This window comes from Centruroides vittatus, unplaced genomic scaffold (assembly GCF_030686945.1).
Source record: "Centruroides vittatus isolate TY-2023 unplaced genomic scaffold, ASM3068694v2 scaffold_899, whole genome shotgun sequence".
NCBI classification, from domain to species: domain Eukaryota; kingdom Metazoa; phylum Arthropoda; class Arachnida; order Scorpiones; family Buthidae; genus Centruroides; species Centruroides vittatus.
The window spans coordinates 1,737,638-1,748,893 of NW_027122719.1; the positions used below are offsets into that span (position 1 = coordinate 1,737,638).

At 28.3% G+C, this 11,256-nt stretch overlaps 2 protein-coding genes across 5 annotated transcripts in view; both read right to left on the minus strand.

Moving 5' to 3' along the window:
• Window positions 1-3,920, minus strand: part of csul (protein arginine N-methyltransferase 5) — a 324,839-nt gene extending 320,919 nt beyond the window's left edge. Inside the window, exon 1 of the mRNA XM_067288669.1 lies at window positions 3,914-3,920. The gene's annotated coding sequence lies outside the window, so the exon portion shown is untranslated. The remainder of the gene's footprint in view (window positions 1-3,913) is intronic.
• Window positions 1-11,256, minus strand: part of LOC136990284 (FAD synthase-like) — a 51,130-nt gene that overhangs the window by 6,840 nt on the left and 33,034 nt on the right. For 3 of the 4 annotated variants that reach the window (XM_067288676.1, XM_067288675.1, XM_067288674.1), the window contains one exon: window positions 640-804. In XM_067288676.1, the coding sequence (XP_067144777.1) occupies window positions 669-804 (136 nt within the window). In that variant the 3' untranslated portion in view covers window positions 640-668. Of the gene's footprint in view, window positions 1-639; window positions 805-11,256 lie in introns of those variants that run through there. The other variant, XM_067288673.1, reaches the window with a different exon arrangement.

Below are 11,256 nucleotides of genomic sequence, written 5' to 3' on the forward strand. Positions count from 1 at the left end.
GCAAAAGATAATTGAAGATTCTGATACTTTTTTCATATTCTCAATATGTTGAAATGTATAGTTTAATGTTACCCCAGTTAGGCAATACAACTTTCTTTGAGATCAAAATTGCATAATACTCATTAAAGCCAACTATCAGTTAGGATTAATCCTTACAGGCAGTCCCACAGAGTTGATACTAACAAGAACATATCTACTAGATTACTCACAAAATTGTATAAAATTAATAAAACTGTTAAAATTTGTTGATAATGTTTATCGAATTTACAATAAATATTTTATTATATTAATTAAACAATAACAGAAATGATGATAATAAACTAAAATTTATAACATTTACTCAAAATACCAACAATATATTTAAAAGAAAAAAAAAATCAGAGTAAAAGTAAACTGTTGATATTTATATTTTAACTTAATATAATTTTATAATTTAAGATGAAATTAGCATAAATATTAAATTAATTAAAATTATTTTAATTAAATTCAAAAATTTTAATTAAAACAGTAAGATAAAATTTGGTTAGTGATATTTAATATTTCCAGTACAGATTTAATTATAAATATTTTATCTTTAGACTATTACTGGCTTTCTTAATAATTTCATATTTTAAAAATGTTATATAAATATTATCTTACCTGCATTATTATTTAAAATTATAAATTAATCAAAAACGTCCTTTTCTTTCTCCTTTTGGATCATGTAACAAATAAGCAGGTTTATATATTGATGTTCCATCTGGCAAAATCTCTTCCAACAATGGATTTGGATGAGTATTTTGTCGATTTCCTAATGAAGAATATCTGAAATAATGTAATAAAATCATATGTACTGTACATGTAATGTATTCCTAAGTACTTAAACACACTTTTTGTGATTTATTATATGTCATGGTATAAACCAGGGATGGGCAACCTTTTTCTATGTAAGGGCCACATTTCAAAACTTTTGAACTGATACGGGCCGCATAAAAGAGAGAAGAGGGGGGAAATGTCAGTAAATCACAATTATATAATAGAGATGGGTTAATGATAATAATAATAAGCACAGAGCCCAAACAGTTAGGAGTTGAAAGTTTAAAATTTGGTACACAGTTACAGTACGTCACGAGAACGTACACTAAGAAGGGATTTTTCGAAATTCTTAAGATGGGAGTGGGTTGAGTAACAATGGAAGTGTTAAGAGAAAGCAGCGTGCAAGATTTACAGGTGCAAATGCAGTTTTTTTGCATTTTTTTGGAAAATCAAACATATTTTTAGACCCATCTAAAAATTTTCTAATTAGTCTGGAAACAGGGGGATCTAATTCTTGAAATTCTGTGAAAATGGGCAAGATTCGCTATATATGTAATAATCTTAATCTTCATTATTGTTACTTTTTGCCTGAGCAACTCCAGGCTTATCCACTAGTTCATATATAATTATAAATTAGCATAGGTATATTTAATTTAGCTTCTGGAACTGATGTAAACGTAATATATTGGAAATATTTGGTTAAATATTAGTCACTGCTAGTTTTAAATTAGTTTCGATGTGTCTGTTAGTTAGCCAGTTTCTTGTTTTAAATTTTTACTAAATTCATTGTGAAAAAACTCTTCATATGCATAAATTGTAAAAAATAATGTTTGAATTTTTGCTGCATACTTCCTTAAGCTAGGAAATTGATATATTTATTTATATTTTATGTGAGATGGGCTGCAGGTTACCCATCCCTGGTATAAACTAATGATATAAAATCTTACATCATTTTAAAGAACTAACATGATTTATTTTAAAATATTAGAAAATTTTAAAATGCTTGGACTACTATATATACAGTCTATAAGTTTATAAACAGAGTTATTAAAAATATATAGGATTTTAATAAATAAAACTGTTAAAGTGTTTTGATACAACTATATATATATATAATATATATATATATATGTGAAATACTATATATGCTTAGAAACTTTTCTTACATATTAAAAAATATTTTCATAAATAGTGTCAATGAATACACACACACAATGAAATAACACATTTTACATTTTTTATAAAAGATTAAACATACAAAAATCAAATATATTTAAATTGAAATTATGTAATATTTTTCTCTTAGAATAATTTGTCATAAGACATAATTTCACATAAATTAATCATACAAATTTCCAATAAATTTTGAATTATGTATTATGAAAAATATTCTGCTGAAAGAAATTATTATTATTATGTAATTTTAGCTAATTTAAATTTAAATATGTTCAATTTCTTGTTTTATGTTTGATCTTCTATTTAGAATATAATCTGAAAAAGCTTTAAATAAAAAAAGTAAAAGTACAGTAGGTACCACTTAATGTAATCATAGGTCAAGAAGATCCATGATTACATTAAGTGATTATATTGTTACCAGTCATCTAAATATTATCAGAATCAACATAAATATTATCATAAATTAATAAACATTACAAAACTTTTGCTTATTGTAATCAGAAAGTTGTTTATTATTATCATTATGTTACTAATGATAAATTTGAATTATTTTAGATGGTTAATAACAGCCAACTGAGAAAACAGATGATAACAGTTATAGTTTTGAAACAATATCTATAATATTGTTTCAAAAAAAAAAAAAAAAAAAAAAAAAATTAGCACAAAGGACAATCAATTTGAAATGCATCATCCTATCATGTAAGATATTTACTCTTAATATGTTAAATTTCATTTTAATCTTGCACTCAACATTTTGTACACTACTGCAGTTTAAATGTTCATTTCTAGAACTTGTTACTTCATGTATAGACTAGCTATTTGCTGCTGTTGATGACTGATCTTTATTACTGTTATATTAAAGTTCTATACCTCATAGCATAATGGAAGACACAAATAAGAAACACAAAGATTTGTGAACATCTACATTTCAAAACAATATGGATTATGAAAAATGCAGGAGTTGCAACATTAGATAAAATATGAATGGTGATTATTGATTAATAGGTATAAGTGCAAACATGACGGTATGGTACATAGTGTTGGAAAAGCATCCTAGTATACATGACAGTGCAGAGTTAAGACTATAAAATTTGGGAAACCGTGACCTTGATTACGGTAAGAATCAATAGAAAAAACATTTTAGAAAAAACAGAATGACAAAGTGAAGAAAGTGCACCGTAAAAATAAAAAAAACATAAGAAAACTGTTTTAATTTACAGTAGAGTTGTTACTTTCTTGAAATCATCAGTCCATGTGCATGGTCACAGTTCTCAACTTTTGTATAATTCAGCTCTTCTGTAAGTGAAAAAAAGCTCCTGTGAGTGATAAATATACTGTATTTATTAATTATTCAATAGAATAATAAAATAGATGATATAAGAATGGAAAATAATATGTAAAGTACAGTAAAATTATCTGATAATGAATTTTAATATTCCCAGGTATATTATAAGTTACACAGAAATTCTAAGACATAAAAAAGTGGAGAAAGAATTGAATACCATTAACAATCTGCTGGGTGATCTTGTTACTTCAGATATGGAAGCATAATGCAGCAATCATAAGTGCTCTCTTAAACTTTTTAAACTCATGATGTTTCATTATTTATTGTTTGACAACTGTCACTACAAAATTAATAACTCAAATTCCATTTATATCATTTAATAATTAGCGAAAAATCCAGCTATTACCATACACATACGAAAAAATTTACGTATATATCTTACTTTCGTTGTTTACAATAGTAAAGTTTCATTTTGTTAGTGTAAAAAATTTCTCTCAAAAAGAAAAAATATGTAAAAAATGACAGTTTGAATATTATTAATTTTTATTAATTAAAAAAAATTTTCTTTTATATAATTCATTTCTGTGAGTAACCCTGCACAAACAGCCATTTTGTTCTGTACATTTTGATCAAAACAAACTCAAACAGTTTTTTGACACAAAAAAATTTCCTGCCTCAAAAAATTATAAACACAGGTAACCCCCATATAACACGGAACTTCTATAGCAGGGGTGGCCAACTTTTGTGTACATAAGATCTACTTTTTATCTTAAAAATGTGTCGCGATCGACTTGTTGTCATAGGCATAGTCTAAGTGGAGAGGTGGAGGTGTGTAATACATACTACGTTTATACACTGTATTTCAGTACGAGGTACACTCCCGCGAGCTATGGGTAGATAAGCAAAATATATTCAAAACTATTTTTCTATTTTTTAAATCACTTATTAAGTTTTCGAGATATAAGGCTCATAAAAAAATTAATTTCCAGACCCAACTTTTGATATTTGCAGCTACCAGTTCATTCCGTACAGGCGGTACCTAAAAAAATCTTTCAAGATAAATTATATTGTAAGTTACTAAAAATCTAATTTTTTTATCAAGTGCAATGTATAAATTGTGGTACTATTTGTTCGTAAATATGAAAAAGTACAGTATGGCTGATAATTTGATTGAAGATTATCATAGAAGAATGATAGAAGATTTTGAGATTTATTCTTTGTTAATCTATCGATCGCAAGAGTGCACGTCGTACTGAAACACTCTGAATATCTACCTACGTAAAAAACAACATAATTATTTAACGGGCCAAAAAACTCACATCCAGGGGAATTAAAACACAGAGTAATTATTAACAATATTTATTAATTCGAATTAGCTACAGATAAAGACAGATTTGGAATCTATTTTATTACCTTAATAATAATGGGAGAAATAGTAATAATATTGTTAATACATGTACTAAAGAAAAGAAGCTACCTTATGACAGTACCAAATATTCAAGCTAAATGGCTTTGTTTTTCTATGAGTTGAATCATAACTGCATGCATACTGATGCGTTTGCTTGTTACGTTCAGGCGTTGCGTTCAGTTACAAGTGTAACACATAAAGTAAAGGCATCGCGAGCGGTCGACCAAAATTGGCTTCGCGATCGACCAGTCGATCGCGATCGACTTGTTGGCCACCTCTGTTCTATAGCATGGATTCATTCTAACACGGTTTGAGAATTGGGAACATCCATGTACAACACGGTGCTTTCATAGTACGGATTCACTCTTAACACAGTTCGAGAATTGGGTAAAGCCCTTGTACAACATGAAATGTAATAAAAACCATTAAAAGCGATCTTTATCTAATTTGAAATTAGGGAAATCCCCATACAACAGTTCAATAAACGTGATAAAGCTTCGAAGTATCAAACACAAATTCGTGTTAATAACAACCACTTGGCTTTTTTCCACCTTTATTTAGTTGATACGGTACACGTTTCGGGCCTTATGCCCCTCATCAGTCAACTAAAATAATATAAAATAATGTATACAGCGTTTTTACCGACAAGTTATATAAACATTTAAACGTATATAACATACCAGTTCTTCCCCCAGTATGGCACTTGTACACGGTAAGTTTGGACATTACAAACTCGAGGATAAAAGTTATAAAATTCTTTTACATCTGTTTTGAGTTAAAAAGTACAACTATTTAATATAACAATAAATTTACATTAACTGTGAATAAAACTGGGACAAGTTCTTACTTTGTTGTTCTCTTGTACTTCTTAGTAGATGGTTAATACACAGTACATTTTCAAAGGTCGTTCGAGCACTTTTGGCTCGTTTATGTTGAGACAGAATCCAGAAAATTTTTTTAAAAGACAAATTTGTAGACCAACTTTGGGTATAAGTTTTAGTCTGAACTTTCCCCTGTTGAACGTTGTTTAGGTTTTGCGACATTTAAAATTTGCATAACTACATGGGTTGAAACGAAGTGAGCCTCCTAGCGGTATTTTTGGTAAGATATTGAGATTTATTGTATTTTTAACTAATATTAAAATTTATAATATATTTAACCAGTTTTTATTAATATTTATACTTGTATTTTTGTTTATACAATTTTTTGAGTTAATTATAGCAAAACTTTCTTTAAACTTTCTATTATATATGTCTTTTTCTTTATACAAAACTTTGGTGTTGTCCTTATCAATATTACAATTATTTATTAAGCAGTGGTCGTGGAAAACGGATTGCATCCTTTGGTGCTTCATATCAGCTATGTGTTCTTTTATTCGTATTTTTAATTTCCGTTTTGTTTCTCCGATGTAGGTATGTGGGTCTTTGCAAGTACATGGTATTTCGTAAACGACGTTTTTGGATTCTTCGATGTTTTCATCAAGTTGTTTTTTTCCTTTATTTATTATCCGTGATTGCAATTTTTGATATTTTGGTGCCAACTTTATATTTATTTTTCTCATTTCTTTGTTTATTTCTTCGTAGAGTCCTTTTATGTATGGGAAACTTTTGTATTTTATATCTTGGTTTTTTATTTCCTGGATTTGTTTTTCATAGGTTGATTTTTCTATTTGTGTTTCCCATGTATTTATCAATCTAATTGGGTATCCGTCTAGTATGAACTTTTTCTTTAAATTATTTACGTGTTTTTGAACATTTTCAGGTTTACTAGTTCTATTTTTAATTTTTTTGTATTCCATGATGAAGACGTTTTGTTTTATATACAGTGGTATTTGGGAGCTGTAGTTTATAGTTTTTGTTATGGCACAAGGTTTCTTAAAGGGTTCAAATTCTAGATTATTTATATTCCTTTTGATTGTAATATCCAAGTAATTTATATTATTGTGTATACTATCTTCTTCTTCGATTTTGAACTTAATATTGTTGTGTATATTGTTTATGAGCGTATTTATCTTATCTATTGTAATAATTGAAGTATTATATATAATTATTATGTCGTCTACGTAGCGTTTATAAAAGTTTATTCCATGTATGTTGTTTATCTTCTCATCAATATCTATCATTACTATTTCTGCAAGCTTTGGACCGATAACTGAACCCATACTTATGCCTTCTTCTTGTGTGTAGTAATTGCCTTCATATTCGAAATAGTTGCTTTTATAAGCGAATTCTATTAAATTTATTATTTCCGGTTCTACGTTGAGTTTCATTAATTTTGGTTCTATTATGTCCCATGTCATCGACGGATACATATCAGTAATATCTAGGCTGGCGATTTTCATATTTCTTTCTATTTTTAGTTTTCTGATATCATGAAGAAGTTCGTCGGTATTCATTATTGTGAAAGTAGAGTTTTGGAATTGTTTCAGTTGTTGTTTTAGAAATTTTTCTAGATTATACAAAGGCGAGTTCTTGAAGTCTATTATCGGCCTCACTTTATCACCTGGTTTGTGGGTTTTTAAATGTATATTTATTTTTGGTGTACGATCATTATTATCATTTAGGATAAATTCTTTCTCTTGTTTGGTTAGTTTATTTAATTTTTGTAATTTAGTAATTCTATTTTTTAGTTCTTTTTGTATAACTTCTTTCGGGTCAATTGGGAGTAGTCTAAATTTTTCACTTTCCACTAGATCGTATTTTTTCTTTTTTATCCAGTCTGAATATACTATTATAAGTTGCTTGGATTTATCTGCTTTAAGTATATCTAAGTTATTATCTAACAAAAATTTTTTTACTTGACTAATTTTATTATTATATGTGTAGTAATATTTGTCTTTTATTACTTTCTTTCCTTTTTCTTTTGTTATATATTTCTTTATCTTGTTGCTAATATTCATTTTCATGAACTGAGACTCTGTGTCTTGGAGGGTGTTGCATATTTTGTCTAAGTTTGGTATAATTGTTAAAGTTTCCCATTTATTTGGGCCGCTGTAGTCTAAACCTTTTCGTAAGACGTCAAGAATTTCTTCAGGTATATCTATGTTAGTTTTATTTTCCACTATGGAATCTTCCCACTCTCTTATTTCGGTGGTAGATGGATATTGAAATTTTTTTATTAATTTCCCAATTTTTTTATATTTGTAGTGTTCTAAATTCTCTATTTGTTTTTGCTCTTGATGTTGGTCAGGCTTGTCCCAGTTTTATTCACAGTTAATGTAAATTTATTGTTATATTAAATAGTTGTACTTTTTAACTCAAAACAGATGTAAAAGAATTTTATAACTTTTATCCTCGAGTTTGTAATGTCCAAACTTACCGTGTACAAGTGCCATACTGGGGGAAGAACTGGTATGTTATATACGTTTAAATGTTTATATAACTTGTCGGTAAAAACGCTGTATACATTATTTTATATTATTTTAGTTGACTGATGAGGGGCATAAGGCCCGAAACGTGTACCGTATCAACTAAATAAAGGTGGAAAAAAGCCAAGTGGTTGTTATTAACACGAATTTGTGTTTGATACTTCGAAGAATAATACAACACGGTTTCACAAAAATCAACAATAGCCATTGTTATAGAAACGGCGAATACCACCAGAAAGAACAGAACGGAAAAGAACATTTGCGTACCTCAACCAGTGTAATGGGCACAGAACACATCACAAGGATGAAAGGTGAGATTCAAAAAATCTTAATAGACATAAACTACCTCAAGACACACCTAAAAGAAAAAAGACCGTTGAAAACACTCTCCTTACCAAAATCCATTGCCGCCATCATTCCAACTAGAGATAGGAATTATTTTAATTTAAAAATATTAAGATCAGCAATAAAGTACAAGTACATAAAACTAAGGCGATTGAAACGTAATTTGAGGAAAAGAGAAAATATCGATATCGAGCCTGACCAACATCAAGAGCAAAAACAAATAGAGAATTTAGAACACTACAAATATAAAAAAATTGGGAAATTAATAAAAAAATTTCAATATCCATCTACCACCGAAATAAGAGAGTGGGAAGATTCCATAGTGGAAAATAAAACTAACATAGATATACCCGAAGAAATTCTTGACGTCTTACGAAAAGGTTTAGACTACAGCGGCCCAAATAAATGGGAAACTTTAACAATTATACCAAACTTAGACAAAATATGCAACACCCTCCAAGACACAGAGTCTCAGTTCATGAAAATGAATATTAGCAACAAGATAAAGAAATATATAACAAAAGAAAAAGGAAAGAAAGTAATAAAAGACAAATATTACTACACATATAATAATAAAATTAGTCAAGTAAAAAAATTTTTGTTAGATAATAACTTAGATATACTTAAAGCAGATAAATCCAAGCAACTTATAATAGTATATTCAGACTGGATAAAAAAGAAAAAATACGATCTAGTAGAAAGTGAAAATTTTAGACTACTCCCAATTGACCCGAAAGAAGTTATACAAAAAGAACTAAAAAATAGAATTACTAAATTACAAAAATTAAATAAACTAACCAAACAAGAGAAAGAATTTATCCTAAATGATAACAATGATCGTACACCAAAAATAAATATACATTTAAAAACCCACAAACCAGGTGATAAAGTGAGGCCGATAATAGACTTCAAGAACTCGCCTTTGTATAATCTAGAAAAATTTCTAAAACAACAACTGAAACAATTCCAAAACTCTACTTTCACAATAATGAATACCGACGAACTTCTTCATGATATCAGAAAACTAAAAATAGAAAGAAATATGAAAATCGCCAGCCTAGATATTACTGATATGTATCCGTCGATGACATGGGACATAATAGAACCAAAATTAATGAAACTCAACGTAGAACCGGAAATAATAAATTTAATAGAATTCGCTTATAAAAGCAACTATTTCGAATATGAAGGCAATTACTACACACAAGAAGAAGGCATAAGTATGGGTTCAGTTATCGGTCCAAAGCTTGCAGAAATAGTAATGATAGACATTGATGAGAAGATAAACAACACACATGGAATAAACTTTTATAAACGCTACGTAGACGACATAATAATTATATATAATACTTCAATTATTACAATAGATAAGATAAATACGCTCATAAACAATATACACAACAATATTAAGTTCAAAATCGAAGAAGAAGATAGTATACACAATAATATAAATTACTTGGATATTACAATCAAAAGGAATATAAATAATCTAGAATTTGAACCCTTTAAGAAACCTTGTGCCATAACAAAAACTATAAACTACAGCTCCCAAATACCACTGTATATAAAACAAAACGTCTTCATCATGGAATACAAAAAAATTAAAAATAGAACTAGTAAACCTGAAAATGTTCAAAAACACGTAAATAATTTAAAGAAAAAGTTCATACTAGACGGATACCCAATTAGATTGATAAATACATGGGAAACACAAATAGAAAAATCAACCTATGAAAAACAAATCCAGGAAATAAAAAACCAAGATATAAAATACAAAAGTTTCCCATACATAAAAGGACTCTACGAAGAAATAAACAAAGAAATGAGAAAAATAAATATAAAGTTGGCACCAAAATATCAAAAATTGCAATCACGGATAATAAATAAAGGAAAAAAACAACTTGATGAAAACATCGAAGAATCCAAAAACGTCGTTTACGAAATACCATGTACTTGCAAAGACCCACATACCTACATCGGAGAAACAAAACGGAAATTAAAAATACGAATAAAAGAACACATAGCTGATATGAAGCACCAAAGGATACAATCCGTTTTCCACGACCACTGCTTAATAAATAATTGTAATATTGATAAGGACAACACCAAAGTTTTGTATAAAGAAAAAGACATATATAATAGAAAGTTTAAAGAAAGTTTTGCTATAATTAACTCAAAAAATTGTATAAACAAAAATACAAGTATAAATATTAATAAAAACTGGTTAAATATATTATAAATTTTAATATTAGTTAAAAATACAATAAATCTCAATATCTTACCAAAAATACCGCTAGGAGGCTCACTTCGTTTCAACCCATGTAGTTATGCAAATTTTAAATGTCGCAAAACCTAAACAACGTTCAACAGGGGAAAGTTCAGACTAAAACTTATACCCAAAGTTGGTCTACAAATTTGTCTTTTAAAAAAATTTTCTGGATTCTGTCTCAACATAAACGAGCCAAAAGTGCTCGAACGACCTTTGAAAATGTACTGTGTATTAACCATCTACTAAGAAGTACAAGAGAACAACAAAGTAAGAACTTGTCCCAGTTTTATTCACAGTTAATGTAAATTTATTGTTATATTAAATAGTTGTACTTTTTAACTCAAAACAGATGTAAAAGAATTTTATAACTTTTATCCTCGAGTTTGTAATGTCCAAACTTACCGTGTACAAGTGCCATACTGGGGGAAGAACTGGTATGTTATATACGTTTAAATGTTTATATAACTTGTCGGTAAAAACGCTGTATACATTATTTTATATTATTTTAGTTGACTGATGAGGGGCATAAGGCCCGAAACGTGTACCGTATCAACTAAATAAAGGTGGAAAAAAGCCAAGTGGTTGTTATTAACACGAATTTGTGTTTGATA